Source organism: Armigeres subalbatus, chromosome 3 (genome assembly GCF_024139115.2).
Source record: "Armigeres subalbatus isolate Guangzhou_Male chromosome 3, GZ_Asu_2, whole genome shotgun sequence".
NCBI lineage: Eukaryota > Metazoa > Arthropoda > Insecta > Diptera > Culicidae > Armigeres > Armigeres subalbatus.
In genome coordinates, this window is record NC_085141.1 from 22130119 (window position 1) to 22148064 (window position 17946).

At 41.3% G+C, this 17946-nt stretch overlaps 1 protein-coding gene across 1 annotated transcript; it reads right to left on the reverse strand.

Annotated features, from left to right (window-relative positions):
• Positions 1 to 16665: 16665 nt before the first annotated feature.
• On the reverse strand, positions 16666 to 17526 carry LOC134221507 (uncharacterized). The gene has a single exon (XM_062700704.1). It carries the CDS (start codon positions 17524 to 17526, stop codon positions 16666 to 16668), a length of 861 nt encoding a protein of 286 aa, XP_062556688.1.
• Between the last annotated feature and the right edge of the window lie 420 nt (positions 17527 to 17946).

Genomic DNA, 17946 nt, shown 5'->3' on the forward strand with positions numbered 1-17946 from the left:
AAATCGACTCCAGTCATCGATGAAAGTTATGAAATACTTCTCGCCGCCAATACTGACTGGAGTGACAGGGCCGCAGACATCCGAGTGGATGAGCTCCAATACTCTACCAGATTGTTTACACTCACTTGCAACAAATATCGTTTCGCACTAGTTACTCTATTCCTCTTGCACTGAGATGGCCGAAACGGCGGTGCCAAAACATTTCCACTTTCTTTTCATCTGATTATGCCGCTGCCGCTGTTTTCCACTAGAACCAGCCTAAGCTGCCGGCTCCGAACTGGAAAAGCTAGCTCCTCCTTGCTGCTTGATTTCCTCATCAAGTAATCGGCATTTGACGAATTCCAGTGTAAGGGTGTCCTCCGGCATAGTCTCTAGAGCTGTGGCAATTGTTGCAAAGGACAACCCCAACGTGATGAGAAGATGACAGACCACAGCGAGATCGTCAAGCTGCGCACCGGTACTCTTGTACTCACGAACAATCTTGTCGAACGCCAAGAAATGCTCACTCAAAGATCCTCCTTCGTGACGCAACGTTAACATCTTCCTTTTCAGGTGTAATCGGCTAGCTACACTCTTCCGCTCAAACACCCGTTGCAGAGTTAACCAAATCGCTTTAGGTGTTTCGTGGTCCTGTACATATTCCAGCTGGCTATCGTGGATCCTGGATACTAACAAAGATTTACATCACCTTTCGGATTTCTTCCGCTTCTCAACTCGCTTCGTTTTGTCTTGCTGAACCGCAGCGTTATCCTCCGGTTTGACCACCAACTCATCTATCTCTAACATTTCCCGCTCAATGCAGTCAATTAATTCATGCTCTTCTAGCACTACTCGCATCCGGTACTTCCATGTTGAATAGTTGTTGCCGTCAAACAAAGGCACTCGAACCAAATCTTCTTTCTTCATCGCGTCCCACAATTTTGCACTCGGATTTCAGCTATCGCGTAATCCTGGGCTCATAACCTTTTGGGCAGATGGGTTTTCTCGACCAGAATAAAAACGGAACACCGCGATTTTAGATGGAAATCTTAACTTTAATAAAAACGTGTCTTTACAATTTACTTGTTTTGATTAGCATTATCTTTTAGGTTACAAATGATGACAGTTGGTTTGAGTTCGCCCACTTGGTCGACAAATGTGGGTTCAGAAAATGTATTCCAATACTTTCCTTTCGATGGGACTCGAATCCACGACCCTCACGACCCAAATCTGATGTAATAATTTTCAGACAGTCCTGAAATGGAAGTCGATTGTTCAACATAAGTAAGGAAATAACCTGCCATTGGTTTACCCTTATGCGCGTTGTGATTCTCTTAATTCGTGCCCTTGAAAAAATTCTGGAGAAGGCACGTGGTTTACAAGGTGGTCGATTTGTGGCTTTGTTGTATAATCAGTGTAATTTATTATTATAAGAAAAACAATTTTTAAAATTTGGATCATTTACGTTCGTTGTTAGATCATAAGAAAAATTTACTTATGTGAAAAAATATCTGCCTGAAAAACATGTCAAGTCCCAGACTGTTTTTCTGGCGCATCCAACGTCTATATCGACAGCTAAACCAGGATAGTGTGCGGTCAGTTATGCTATGCTATGCTAAGTGAAAAAACATCTGCGAGCCATGACGCTTTAGAAAAATTGAGCTATGAATTTTCGACCATAAAAATTATCCCCGCAGCGACTGGTTTAATGTCGATTGATGTATCATTATTGTACTTCCAGTTGAAACCCGAAGTGAGCTCTCGCGACAATCGAGTTTTCTCCCGTTTCCTTTTGTCGAAACTACGTCGTCGCGACTAGTGCGCATCATGGCCCACGGCGGTGGCATAGATGCGCACTAGTCGCGATGCAGTTGCGACATCAGGAAATAAGGAAAAATTCAATCGTCGCGAGAGCTCACTTCGGTTTTCAACTGGAAGCACAATAATATCATACACAATGTAAAATATTGGGTTGTAAGTGTAGGGATTGAGACGGGTATGATAAAATATATAAAATGAATAAAAGGGCATATAGATTGGTGATGAGTGCCAGATGCGAGGGTGACAGATGAGCGAAGTTAGCCTTCAGTTTTGTGCAAGGGCCTCATACGCCTGTCACTGGCGAACAAAGCTCGTGTACTCTGCATCGAAGCTTAGGAGGTATCTCAAGCATACCACATCGTTATATTGCTGCATCATTGAGTGTTTAATTTTAATAAAATATCGAAAACAAAAGTGTGCATAAAAATTGCCTCGCCATAACAAAAAGGTGGTAGAGAATTAACACTGTTGTTTACAGTTTAGAACCAAATCCAGATGTCGCACATGTTGGGGTAGGGATTCAGTGCTCCACCTTCTCCCCCTGGTTTTGTGATGTATTTCGCGGGAAGAAGTAATGCTTCCGAGCTGCTGCGGATCGAGCAGCAGCTGGAGACGGCTGATTCGGATGAGGCCGTCTCCTCCGAACACGACATTAAGGAGGGTCTTGTTGAGGTCTCTAAAGTTCCGAGCTTTAGCGCCAGACGATTCAATCGTCTGCTAGGAATTGCGGATCGAGTTGCGCTGTTGCGCAGCTAGCAGTTTCAACCACACAGCAAGACGAACGTTCCAGAAACCCTGTTCTCCATAAGACCGAAACACTAAATTCCAAATTTCTCTATTTGGTATTTGTAAATTTGAAAACAGAAATCTAAGATTGAGTCAGTTGCCAAAAGCATAATATTAGTTTACTCAGCGATGTATCACAATGTGTTCTGGTTCGAAACTTGATTTGTTGAACAACATTTATTAAAAAAAAAAATCCACGGGCATTTCATTTCAATTTTGGTCCCATTGTATACGGAGCATAAGCTACTTCTCTCTTGCCCTAGGAGTGTCATCACTGCTATCCTAACTGTGTGCACTCTGGATTTTGGTTGCGCTTATTTATAGTTTACAATGGTCATCTAGTCTACAACTCTAGTCTAGTCAACTGGTGTACCATATCATAACATGCGGCGTACTTACAGAAACTCCTTGATATTCGAGGTGACAGCTCTGGTAGCGAACCGGTGGTTAGCCTTCGTGTCGGTCGCTTAGCTTTGCCTGGTCTGTGCTCTCGTCGGTAGCCCTCGCGGTGAGGCGTCCGTAGCTGCCCGATGGTCGTTTGCCAGTTTGCGTTGTCGTCGGATGCTCGAGAGGTGCTACGCTAGTGATGGTACAACGGATATTAATCCCTGGAGTTGGGCGTGCGCCTGACTGCGTGTCGATGTCTCGGGAAGAAGGGCGCTCTGGTAGTATAGGATCGGCGTCGCTACCACATGCAATGGCAACGGCCGACGAATTGCTGACGTGAAAAGTGGAAAGAGAAAAGTGAACTGATAACTGAGATTAGAGAACTTCTTCCTTCTTCTTTCTTCCTTCTTCCTTCTTTCTTCTCCCTTCTTCCTTCTTCCGTCTTTCTCCTTCCTTTTTTTTCTTCCTTCTTTTTCCTTCTTCTATCTTTCTTCTTCCTTCTTCCTTCTTCCTTTTTCCTTTTTCCTTATTCTTCCTTGATTCTTCTTTGTCCTTCCTTCATCATTGTTTGCTACTGGCTATCTCACTTATCACTTATCACCTATCACATCTCACATCTTACCACCAACTTCACGCTACTCATATCTTATTTGTCATTTTTCACTTTTTTGCATCCCACTACTCACTTCACACACTTAATAAGGAATCGTATTTCAACTATTCAGCCAAACGGGATTCGGACAAATGGCCCTAAACCTTCTAAAACAATCGCTAGAAACACCGGAGTGGAGCATGACGCACGAGGCAGAAATTTTTCCGTACACGGAAGAAATAAACTACCCAATAGTGAGTTTAATTCACCCAACCTCGAACATCCGTACGGGAAGCCAAAATTGAGTAAGTAGGGTCGAAGTAGTTTGCCTTTACTCCCATGTTAAAAAAGTACCCAACGGAAAATTTATTCACCCAAATGTAAGTTTAATTCACTCAATTTCGACCTCAGGTAATAAAACTCAAAATTGGGTTCCCGTATTGAACTGGCGTCGTTGGATTGTTTGGCTCTTTTGTTGACAACAAAAGAAAGAGTGGATGAAAGAGAAGAGAAAAAATAACTCAAAAGTAAGTTTAAAAATACTCAATTTTGGGTACTTTTTTTCTTCCGTGTAGGCGTCGCTCTCCAGGTGGACTATTGTGGCGCGCAGCCACGAAACGATAGTTCGCACCCAGGCGGATTGCCCAAACTGGAAATGGGAATCGGCGAAGAAGCGATGCCGACCCAATCTTCCGTACCTCCTAGCACAAGGTGCTTTTATCTTCCGTATTTTTTGTACAATCGATTACAGTTTATCGCTACTGGGTTGTGCACACTATTTTCTGATAACGAACATTATTTTAGGTTATTCAGGTCCATATTTAGACTATTTGGTCTTACTGTCTATATTATTCTATTTTTTTAAATATATTTTCGATTATTAGTGTTTTTACGCTGATTGGGTGAGTTTTCGTGACCTGTATTTGTCGCTCATACATAGGAACATAAGCTCATACATAGGAAAGCAGTGAAAAAGTTCCACTACCTTAAAGGGGTGCTTGTCAGGCGAAGCTAAGTCACTTGTGGACTCGCTGGGAATTACGCGGAAGAACTACCAGGTCGCATGAGACTCTCTAAAGAAACACACGATAGCAAGCAGCTTAAGCAGCATGCCAAGAGAATCACCTCCTGTATCAATGCCCGAGATTTCAACTGATGTCTATACCCGATCGCGACAAGGTGTTACGGGACAATTGCTCTGCCGGAACTGTTTTAAGCGTGAACATCGGGCGATGGATTGTCCTTCCCGATAGACGTGCCGAAATTGTAAGGGCAATCACCGCATTTTGGTGACTAAAATAAAAACTCCTCCTAAAAAAATAGAAATTTCCCATAAAAAAATAGAAAATTGCCAATGAAGAAATCAGGGTATGAGCAATAAATAAATTTAAAATTTCCACAAATAAAACAAAATTTCCATAAACAATTAAGAATTTTCCACAAAACAAAAATAAATAAGCACTTCTAAAAGCAAAAATTGCAATTATTAAAGAAGAATTTCCCATAAAAAAATTAAAATGTTTCACGAAAAAAAATATACAAATTTTCCATCAATGAATCAATATTAGCAATAAAAAATTACAAAATTTCGCACAAAATAAATATATTTTTTAGATAAAAAAATATAATTTTTCCAAAAAATTATCAATAAAGAGCAATAAATAAATAAGAAAATTTCCTCAAAGAAATATTAAAAAGCAATCAAACTGTGCTTTTTTCCCCATAGATGACCCCTTCTTTAAAAGCGTTTAAAGTTCATGTAAAATTTCATCAGCTTTATTGCTTTCTTGTATTTTTTATGGTAATTTTCTTAATTTTTTATTGCTCTTTATTAATTATTTTGTGGAAACATTTTTATTTTTTGAAAAAAATATTGATTTTGTGGAAAATTTTGTACCTAATTGTTTAATGCTAATATTGATTTATTTATAGAAATTTTGTATTTTTTTCGAAGAACATTTTTATTTCTTTACGGAAAATTCTTCTTTTATAATTGCATTTTTTGCTTTTAAAAGTGCTTATTTATTTTTGTTTTGTAGAAAATTCTTAATTGTTTATGGAAATTTTGTTTTATTTGGAAAAAAATTATAATTATTTATTGCTCACACCCTGATTTCTTTATTGGCAATTTCCCAATTGTTTATGGAAAATTTTTATTTTTTTATGGAACTTTATTTTGCTTCCCAGACTCCATCTTTTCCTTCCACAAGGACGAAGGCCGTTGCTAGGAGTATCGACGATGCTTTTGTTTCGGACACATTGGATGACACTTGGTGTAACCGACCTTTCCGATTGGGTACTGTTGCTCGCTGGATCTCGGAGCTTCGGCAATCCGTTTCTGCTTGCATCATCGTATGGCTTCCGGTAGCATTTCTGTTCAGAGTTCCGGCCAGAGCATTTCTAGATTCCGGCTCCGAGTGCAATTTTATGACGAAGAAGTTAACCAACTGCGGGTTCAACCGTAAAGTCGCGAGTGACAGGATTCTCGAGAAGGTTGGAATTCCTGTTGCTGCCAAAAGTGACAGCAAATCTCCCAACTGCCAACGTAGACATGACAGGATGGGAGTTTTCAGACTGTCGATCTTGTGCTGGGAATCAGGCATTTTTTGAATACTTTAACACTGGAAATGGAGTACCACTCGGTGAAGGTTTGCCAAACCTCACTGAGTCAGCCCAAGCAACACGCTTGTTGTAAACGATTATTTGTGACTTTCATACGACCGAATAAGGTCATATTTGAGTAGCTGCAATAAATTCAATCTGAAATGTGCTATCCGGGAGTATTCGGATGGGTAGTATCCGGATGTGTGGACCAGCCACAATAACTACCGCGTCATGCAATATGGCAGTCGGATAAGAAGAAAAGCTTACTTTTTAGCCGAGGAGTACCGCAACAGATAGACGAAGGAAATTTCGCATAGTGATAAGGCAGTATTTAGACGACGATTTGAATGCTTCCCTACAACTTGCAGACTCACCATCTGTTTATTGATTTCAACGCAGCGTACGATTCAGTGAAGAGAAATGAGCTGTGGCAGATAATGTCCGAACATGGTTTTCCGGCGAAACTGATACGTGCAACGCTGAATTGCAGACGAAGTGTCAACCTTGTTTGTGGCCTTAGACGGATTGAAGCAGGGTGATGCACTTTCGAATTTATTGTTCAACATTGCACTCGAAGGCGCTATTAGGAGATCTGGCGTGCAGAGGAACGGCACTAGCAACACACGGTCACATATGCTCCTGGGTTTTGCGGACGACATCGACCTTATTGGAATCGATCGCAGTGCAGTAGTGGAGGATTTTGTCCTACTGAAGAAGGAGACGGCGCGGATAGGCTTAACCATTAACTCTAACAAAACAAAGTACATGGTGGCAGGTAGAGATAGAGGAAGACCTAGTGGTGTTGGTCCTGTGGTAGTGCTTGATGGGGACGTGTTTGAAGTTATTGAAGAATTTGTTTACCTTGGAACGCTTGTGACATGTGACAATGACGTTTCCCGTGAACGGAAAACACGTATTGCTGCTGTGAAAAGGGCCTTTTACGGATTAGGTAGCCAGCTTAGGTCCCGCAACATGCAGACGGAAACGAAATTTGATCTATATAAAACTCTGATTCTACCAGTGGCATTTTATGGACATGAAGCATGGACGTTAAAAGAGGCCGACCGGAGAGCTTTCGGAGTTTTCTAGCGAAAAGTGCTGTGTACAATACCCGGAGGAAAACCAGAAAATGGTGTGTGGCGCAGACGCATGAATCATGAGCTGTATCAAATATACACAGAACAAAATATTGTGAATCGTATAAAATACGGCAGACTTTAGGGAACTGGTCATTTAGTGTGAATATCGGAAGAAAGAATAGCGAAAACAATATTTAACAGAGAAGCCTATAGGGACCGGCGACTTCGTGTTAGGCCAAGACACGCTGGCTGCACGCGGTGGAATCGGACCTGGGGACAATGAACGTTCGGGAAAACTGGAGGAACATCGCCCAAGACCGACGATTATGGAGCTCTACAATACGCCAGGCGACACTCGACATGGAAAAATGGACACAATGGACTAACGATGAGATGGACTGGCTCGACAACAATGATGGTAAAAGGTAATGGAAATTTAAAAATAGATTCTGTGTGGAGTCTGCACAGCAGAATACCACAGTAGATCTTTGCACAGTAGCGGATGAGTAACACAGAGTGCATAACAAATAAAGAAAGGAATAAAAAAAATATAATATATATATATATACAGTCACCTCTCCACATCTCGATATTGAAGGGACCATCGAGATAGGGAGAGATCGAGGAATGGAAGGAAAACTGAAATGGGTACTAGATCCAAAAAGCTCGTTGCTATGAAAAACGACAACAAAACAAATGTCATTTCCTGTTGTTGATATGTTTGTTACAGTTGCTCAGCCCCCGGAGGGGGGGGGGGGGTTGGGCATAAACCCCCCCCAAGAGACGGAATTTTTAGAAGAAATTTTTTTTGGAAAAAAAAATGTTCAGACCCCCCCCCCCCCCCCCCCCAGACCATTTGGCTACGCCACTGGTTTGTAATTCTCCGAAGATAGTCTAGAAGCCTAAAAATTTGAACATATCGACATAAGGAGGATGAATCCAGAACAAAATGTGATCAGAACACATCGAGATAGAGAGATATCGAGATAGGGTTATCGAGATGTGAAATGCCAAAATATATGTAGATTGAAGGGACTGAGGAAACCATCGACATAGGGAGAGATATCGAGATACAGAACATCGAGATGTAGAGAGTCGACTGTAGAAGAGAATCCAAATCAAAATTTTTCAGTGGTTATCATAGTTTAAGCGAGATCTACAATACGTCCGACGAATAAAAAATTAAATCGAAAGGTAACTGCTATTTGTTTTCACCCCACTGTGCGGCAGCAGGCATGCTTTTCGTCATCAATAAAGTGAACATTGCCACCGAAGCGGGGGACGCGCAGCCACAACATTCCCATTCGATGTTTATCGGATTTTATCGCTTTTGAATGTAAGGCCACTTTGTTATCAGACAAAAAAAAGTCCTAATTCAAATCAAACAAATCAACTTCAATCACATTACCGCAAAAGCTTGAATACGTATGTATCTATCTTTAGATACATTACTCTGCAGTAAAATTTCAACATTCGATTGTGTTTTTTTTAATGTTTAGGTCTTTCAAGCAATGTGTTATCTCGGATAGCATAATTGTAACTAACAATAAAAGTATGAGATGAATTTGAGGCATTAGACTAAAGAATATCTAGAAGTGCAATATACATTAAAACTATAAACCAAAATCGTAAAAAATGCACAAATGTGTAAGCCAAAATATGCTGTAGTATTATTATTTATCAAACTAAGGCCTTTGTAGTAAGCATAAAAGTCGTTTCCATTTAGTTCGGTCCACACATCGCCACCTGATCGATTCATCTAGTTCTCTTCGCAGAACAAGGCTTGTTCATTGTTTGGGCCTATACCCTTTTCGGTGTAAAGAAAAATATAAAATATCTAGTTTGAGTTTTCCGCCAAAAAATTAGTTCGGGTCCAGCTCGGATTTAAGACTGCAAAAATTGTCGGGTACGGGTCGGGTTCGGGTTTGATAAGATTTTTCATTCCGGGTTCGGGTCGGGTCCGGGTTTGAAAGGAATTTCTAAGTCGGGTTCGGGTTTATAAAATGTGAAACCCGTCCATCTCTACCCGTCGGATCGTCGAGATAAGCTTGCCACCTACCTACCTACCTATGATGGTCGTACACTCCGTGTTGCCCGGAGCATAACCGAACGTAATGTCTTGTTCCAGGTCGCTCGTTCTTGGGCCGCCAGTCGCCAGTCTTCCCGCACGCCGGTCACACGTGCGTCTTCCTCGATTGCACACAGCCAGCAAGTGCGGGGTCTACATCCTCTTCCAGGTTCGCTGATAAACATGACTTTTGCTAGTCTCTCTTCCGGAATACGCACTACATGTCCAGCCCACTTTGATCTTGCGTATTTTATCAGCATGTCGATGTCTTCATTTTTGTATACATGTTGGTACAACTCGTGATTCATGCGTCTCGCCATTCACCATTTCAACCATTCACTATTTCAACTCAAACCCTCCGTGAAATCGATAGTCTGCATCTTTCAACGCCCATGCTTCATGGCCGTGGCGACTGGACGAAGCAACTATGTATACAGAGCTAGTTTTGTCCGTGTCTGTAGGCTGCGAGACTTTAGCTAGTCATTCTGGACATGTTCCCGGATCCCAACCGAGACGGGTTAAGTGTAAGTTATTGTTAAATTGTAATTTATTTAAAAAATAATCAGCCTCTTAAAAATTGGCACGTAGTCCTACGCCAAAACCTTCCGTTTCGAAATCATCGATACGAAGCCGATCAATCCCGGCTTTCGAGGTCCACATTTTTATACCGAGCTTATCCCTCGGTCGAAGACGAGCAAAACAAGTACTGAACGACCCATATCGGACCAGTCATTCTGGACATGTTCCCGGATAGCAAACCGTAGAAAATCCTACTTACAGCCGCAACACGTCTTTTCACCTCGGGGCTAACATCATTATCACATGTAACGAGTGTTCCAAAATATATGAATTCGTCATCAACCGCTAATCGCATCCTATCCATTTCTATCTCGAGATCAACACCGTTAGGACTGCCACGTTCTCTGCCAGTCAATAAGTACTTAGTTTTTACAGAGATTATGACCACTCTTATTCTTTCAATTGCCCGTTTAACGCACGAAAGCCTCTTCCACTGGTCTGCAATCTACCTACTATGCTTGCCACACAAGCTACATATTCATGCATTGGCAAGTATAGCTCAACAAGTTTCAGAAAGAAGAAGAATGATCTAACCAAAGTAATTCATGCTTATTAGGTTGTAGTAACTCATATATGACGTTTAGGAACTGATTTGCAACATGCGTGTTGCTTTGAAATATGACAAGTCAATTTTGGAGCAATGTGGCAAAAGCAACGAAATATTTGGATAACTTTGGTACCTAGATCAAATTTTGTGAACCTCAACATGTATTGCAAATTATTATCAGAGGCCCATCCATGTTCCGAGTCGTGGGTAGGAAAAAAATGTCGATTTGGGTACTATCATTAGCTTAAATCTATTTATATTCGTGGGTGTTACAAGGCTGAACTTTGGTGCCACGGAAGGTTTTGATATACAGATTTGGAAAGGAACGAGCTTGCGATCGAACCCACGACCTCCTGCTTATAGGCAAAAGCGGTAGCAACTAGATCACTGAGTTTGTCTCCGAAATCGATGCACATTTTGCCAATATTGCCACTAAAAGCATGACAGTTACTGTCCAATATTCATCCATATCAATATGATACAGACATGCTTGCGGCAGCAAGTTAATCAGTTCTAAAAATTATAAATAAGGACTTAAAAAGATCTTTACGGACAGACTAATTGACTAATTACATAATTTGAGAAATTCTCTATGATTTTCAGGTCAAATATTGTTTTTCCAAGATTGTTTGAGGATTGCTAAGAAGCATGGCATATATCTTTGAATTCTTACGATTATCGAACATTTTTACCAGCTTCCAGTACAAGTCATGGATCACAGAAATTTGTATAAATATTCAATGGCTTCAATCATTGATCAGAAAGGGTAATAGAACTACCGATTCAAAGCAAAAATCCAAGAAATCGTATGATTGTCTAAGAATCTTCATGGAAGCTCAGAATTGATGACGGAGCAGATCTGTTCATGGCTCTTCAGTTTCCAAAACTTTTTTCCGTGGGCTTCTAATAATCCAATTAAACTTACTTTATTTATCATAGGTTTTATTTTTGTCTTAAATCGCATTTGCTAATTTCAACAAAAGTTACTATTTTTTTACCTCTGGAAAATTTTTAGACCAAAGATATTTTCGATCATTTAGTAATCTTGATTAGATCATTTAGTAGTTTGTCAATAACTCATTCCAGAGGCTGAATTCCAAAATGTGAACGTCTAGTGCGAAGGTTTTCTACTACTTTGTTCGTTGTTTGCACTAGTCATATCATATATTATGAGCTACTGCAACTAGCACTTTAACTTTGTTATTAGTGGAAATCAAATCATGACACACACTGAAAGTACGACGTACGACACAGTTTGAAATTTAGCCTGGGGAATTTTGACAAACTAAAAAAAGATCGAGCGCAGATTACTAAATAATCGAAAACATCCCTGCTTTAGACATCCAGAGCACTATCGAAATTATAAAGTGCCTGAAGTTCTAAAGAACAGTCAGTACTCTATTTCTTTAGAATCCCAGAAACGTCTATGATTATACTTATGACTCCCATTAACACACAGATCCTTGCTAGTCAATGACTTCATATGTTCTTACCATAATCATGGGTAAGACAATGCTTTGACTGTTCCACCCAGGCAAATTCATGCGTAGCGTGTAGGACATGTCCTACTTGTCCCACCCACTCCCGGCGCCACTGCAAATTATTACAATCTCGACATTTGTTCATCCGACATCACCTTGCCTTCCTCTTTATGGCATATGTTCTCAAACTTCATGCAATCAATAATAAACATAAGTTAAAAATATTACACTTTACTCGTTATTTGCACATTGTGGTTAACACATGCCATAGAAAAAACTCGTAGTATGGTAAATCTTTAAAAGGATATCCCTTTCTAGAAGTCCTTGAACCATGTGGAGCATTCAAGAGGCTCAAATATAAAATAAATATTTTATTACTCAGGGATGGTCTACCCACTCACTTCAACAACATAATCCACATACATTACCACTATGTCAAACATATCGGATATGAGTATAACTTTTTATGAGCACCCTCTTCCTGCAATTGTCAACGTTGTTTCATCGGCGTCACAGTTACTCAGGCACTTCCATCCAACGAACTCTACCTTTCGTGATCTGCATGTAATTATCCGTTAACTGCAAACATCGTGGGGCTCAAGTCAACTTTTCCGACTGCAACTAATCAACCTGCAACGCCTCAAACGGCAAGCGTGCTAATGAATGGAAAATGAAATCCGCCTCCCCTTCTTTTTGCTATTTTGTTTTCTTTATCAGCGCGATCGCCATTTACAATACCGCTCATGTCAACCGCATAAAGTTGCCGATTTTACGACCATCGTCAATAGTGCAGCTCGCAGCCAGCGCGAGCTTCACCAGTAGGCTTTGACATTTTTACAACTCGCAACATTCAAAGCGACGCTAAATCAAAGTAAGCCGGTTTGAACCAACAGCGCGCGGTTCGGTGTTCCTCCGGAGGACCTAGCCCAACACTCATGAATGAACACCGGCTTCGGCTTTAGATGGTGCACGCACGAACGCACACCTGCCTAAAAGCGCGACGCGGCGTGTAAACTTGTCATATTAACATTCCTGCGTTGTCACTCGACGGATTATTGTCAGCCAGAAGGTTCGCGCACTCACGACGTAACCGTTCCTAAACGAACGGAGGATTTCAGCGAAGACTTACTAACTTAATAGCAATGATTATCTTGCGATCAACACACGCCGGAGATCAATGTCACAGGTTTGCCATCAATGGTTGTCAGCGCTTCGCCAGACTGTGCGCCGCCGCCTTGGAGTACATTCGACGGCACTAAATTAGGAACAGGTCGCTAGCTGAAGTGGTGAAGCCTGAGGTTGGGTAGGAAATTTGAAAATAATTGGGACTTAAATGAGGCGACGATAATTGAATGTCGATAATCTTTGGAAGGCTTGGCATCTTCCGTTGTCAGGACTAACATTGAACATTTAATTGATTTCTGGTAAACTCGATTTTAAATACGCTCTTTTGTTCATACTGGATATAATGTCATGATCTCCACGAACATAGTTACCGGAAGAGGATACTACTTTTGGCGTAGACTCATAGAGGATAAGATGTGCCCAGCAAGTAAGCAAGTATTGAAAATATTGAATCTCAGAGAAATAAGTTTCATCATAATAGATCGGTATTGAATATGAAAAATACTAAAATGATCTCTCCCTTACTCGATATTGAATGGGCCATCGTGTTAGGGCGTAATCGAGATAGGAAACACATTTTCTTTTTATTTTCCACAATATCAAATACTTTCCATAGCACGTAGAAATATGATTTATTTATTCTTGTCTTCGTCTCGAATTTATAAATTCCACAGACTGATTTCTATACTAAGTTTCTAATTCTACTTTTAAACACGGACTTTGACACATTAAAATCAAAAACATCACTAACATTAAAAAGTCTAACACAATTGTCAAGTGGGTTGTTATAACCGTAGGTAGTTCTATGTCTTCTAACAAGGAAAAGGTCTCTCACGCGGAGCTGACGAGAAGGTGCATAAAAATTGATGTTTCTCAAGAGTGAAGGGCTATCTACGTTATTCACGATGAGATCAAACATGAAAAGTCTAGCAAGTTTTTTTCGTCTCAAATCTAATGTTTCTAAATCGATTAATCTGCAACGGTTGCAATAGTCTGGAAGATTAGATGGGTCGTTCCATGGAAGCTGTCGAAGTGCGTATCGTACGAAGCTGCGTTGAACCCTCTCCATACGAATGATTTGAGTTGTGTGATGGGGTGACCATACACACACTGCGTATTCCATTATGCTACGAACGATCGAGCAGTATAAAGCCTTCAGAGCGTGAACATCCGTGAAACCGTATGTGTTGCGACGAATAAATCCCAGTGCCGCGAATGCTTTTGCTGTTGTCGTACTAACGTGCTCATTGAATCTAAGTTTATTGTCTATAATTACACCCAAATCACGGATAGTTTGAACTCGATCCAGGGCAACCGAGTTGACGCAATATTCAAACTCAGTTTGAAATTGGCGGCGTGAAAACGAAATAACCTTACATTTGCCAACGTTCAGTTCCATTCCATTTTCGATGCACCATAGCTGAAGCTCGTCAATATCAGCTTGAAGGGCACAGCAGTCAAGATACGATGAGATTACTTTGTAAATTTTGAGATCATCGGCATAGAGCAACAGATGCGATTTTAAACGGTAGCACAAATCGTTCACGAAGAGAATGAACAACAAAGGTCCCAGAACGCTGCCTTGAGGGACGCCTGATGTGATGGCAATAGTGCGAGAACGTGATCCATTTATGTTGACAAACGCCTTTCTTCCACTCAGATAAGACTGTAGCCATCCAGTGAGCCATTCGGGTAATCCAAGGTGTCGGAATTTGGCTATTGCGAGATCATGAGGAACCTTGTCGAACGCCTTCGAAAAATCAAAATATATGGCATCCACTTGTCGACGACTTTCAATTTCCGTAGAGAGATTATTCACAAAGGTCATTAGATTGGTTGTTGTCGAGCGCTTTTTAACAAAACCGTGCTGCATATCTGATATCAGCGGAAGAGAAGCTGTATACAAAACGCTGTGAACCAGACCTTCAAACACCTTGGCCAGGCAACATAATATCGAAATACCTCTATAGTTTTCCACAGCATGATTATCACCAGCCTTGAAGATCGGAGTAATGGAGGATAGTTTTAATGCTATTGGAAAAGTGCTCTCATTGATAGATCTATTGAAAATAAGCGTTAATGGCAACAGCAAATTAGGAGCACATTCTTTTAAAAACAGCGGTGGTAGATTGTCCACACCAGATCATTTCGACGCGTCGAGATTCAGCAAAGCTGACAAAATATTCCTCTGGTTCACTACTAAGGATGGGCAATTCATGTCGAAAGCCGGGCCTGTACTCATACTAGTCGGAGAGAAAGTTTTTGGAGCAGTGCTGTATACACTCTCGAAAAAATTCGCAAACAGGTTCGCAACTCCTTCTGGTGAGTCAGCAACGGCGTCGTTGAAAGTCATTTCGGCAGGAATACGGTTTGTGCTTTTTCTGCTTTTGATATAGGACCAGAATGAAGCAGGATTTTCTTTTGCAGATGTCTCTAATCGAACAATGTAACTACGGAAAGCAATTTCCTGGCTATTACTGTATTGCGATTCGAGAGAGCGAAGACTGTTCAAATTCTCATTCGTTCGGGAACGGAAGTAGCGTTTACGCGACTTACGGATAACGTTCCGGAGATGTTGTAATTCAGGTGTCCACCAAGGTTGTCGGTAAGCAGCTCGTCTTCTCCTTTTGAGCGGAACATGGGTCTGCAGAATATCGAATATTTTTTCGTAGAAAATACATACCATGGAATCGGTGTCTGTAGCATGAATCATTTCCGTCCAATCCACGCTCGACATTGCGCTATTCAAGACAGAAAAATTACATCGCCGGAAGTCGAAATCTAAGCTATCGGAGTGGACAAGATCCTAGCGTGCTGCACACAATTGTCATTGACCTCGATATGAAGGACGAACGGTTTGTGATGACTGTCCATTTTAAGAAGTGGTGTCGGCGGTTGAATAAGATCAGCGGCATTCGGATCGCTTACAAAAGCCAGGTCAAGAGTGCGACCATTCGAGTTTAGCAGATTGTTGATTTGATATAGTCCAGAGCCAACCATTGTCTCAACCAAAGATATTTCTTGTTCGGATGATGCATTCGAAGGGATCAGGCTGTTTACGTCTTCATCAAACGACCATGCCAACTGTGGTAAGTTGTAGTCACCAACATCGACGATCTGATCTGAGTCCAAAGCCATATCACAGATTTGATGTACAGCACAGGAGTGCGTAGAGTACAGTACGGGTTGGGAGTTTGGTCGGAGGTAGATACCGCATACATAGAGCGTTGTTCTCTGTAGTTTAATACGCACAGCAATTTGCTCGAGATTTTCACAGTTGGCGAGTTCCACTGAATTGCAATTTAAGCTGGATTTAACTGCAATCAAGACCCCTCCACCACGTTGAAGATCGCTGGAGGCGGCATTTCGGTCACAACGGAAAACTGAGTAGTTTGCTGCAAACTCGGAGCTAGCGACATCGGAGCGTAACCACGTTTCAGTGAGCACAATAATGTCGTATTCACAAGTACATAGTTTGAGTAAAAGCTCGTTTGTTTTAGTACGGATTCCTCTCACGTTTTGGTAGTAAACGGTTACGAATTTCACGACAGTGTTTTCGGAATTGGCGATTACAGACATTGATGAAATATCTGGCGGAGATGCTGCAGCGTTATTTGTTACATGCGTTGATCTGCAGTACTGCTCGTCATGTTGCTCCGCACGCTCGGAGAACTGGATTCTGTCACAGTACCGGAAGGTATCGCCGGTTTCCAAAAAACCCTGCGTGAATTAGTCTTTTCTTCAAATTCTCGAAAAGAAATTTCACTAGGCCATGTAGAATCCGTCAATGCTTTCTGCTTCAGATGCATCGGCATACCCACTTTGAAAGACACAAAGCTTAGGAAGCGCACATCTTTTCCCCGGGGAACTAATTTAACAATTTTTAGATCAGTGGAGCCTAATCTTTGTTGTATCAATTCCGTGACGAGATCATCGGGTGTTTCAGCAGATATGTCAGAGACATACAACCAGAACCTGTTGAGATCCTGTACACCAATGGCACTAGATTGAGCGGAGATATCCGTACCACGACGTAGTTGATTACGAACCATTCTTTTTGGGGTTGGCTCGTTCTTTCCATCGTTGTCACGTTTTCTCTTGGAGGATCCGGAGAACATACCAGTTTGAACAGGAGCAGGAGTTTTCGGAACGACTTCAATAAACTCCTTGAAACTCGTCCGGATTTCCTGCCTAATTTCATCTAATACGCTACAGCGGATTTCGTTTTTCAGCTCTTCGAAACTTTGTGCATTTGAGGCGTTCATTGATATCATTACATTTTTGAACCGAGCACTACGCATCATTGTACTGCATGCATTGCACATCCAAAACAAATTTGAATTACTTCCTAAGTTATCACGGATAATGTTATCCATTTTGGAGCAGTTTTGGCAGAAACATGTCGAGCAAAAACCACCGTATTTAACTGCTCCATCCTCGGTAAGTTCGTTGGCACAACTCTCACAAACGCCAAGCATGATGTTGAAGATTTTGCGTTGTGGGCAAACGAGTGTTAAAATTCAGAAATTCGAGTGCTTGGATGTAGATGGCGCCACTAGCGAAACGGAGAAGAAATATCGCTAGCGGAGATGACAGTTGCTCGAAATATGTGTGTGAAACAATGAAGCGATCCTCACGGAACTAACACTATTGCACCTCACCTGCCTTAAAGTTGAAAAACAATCAGGTACGTGGGACCGGAGATAGTTGGATCTAGGGATCCTATAGGATATATATTAAGAGATGTGCGAATACTTTTGCAGACGATTTAGCAACGCTGTTACTTTTGTAAACAAACGCTGCCAGCACTTGCCGCAGTGAAAAATGTTTAGGCTTGCACATGACTTTACATTCCAAGACACCTTTTGATTATTTTGTCTATCCTCTAGCAGTGCATT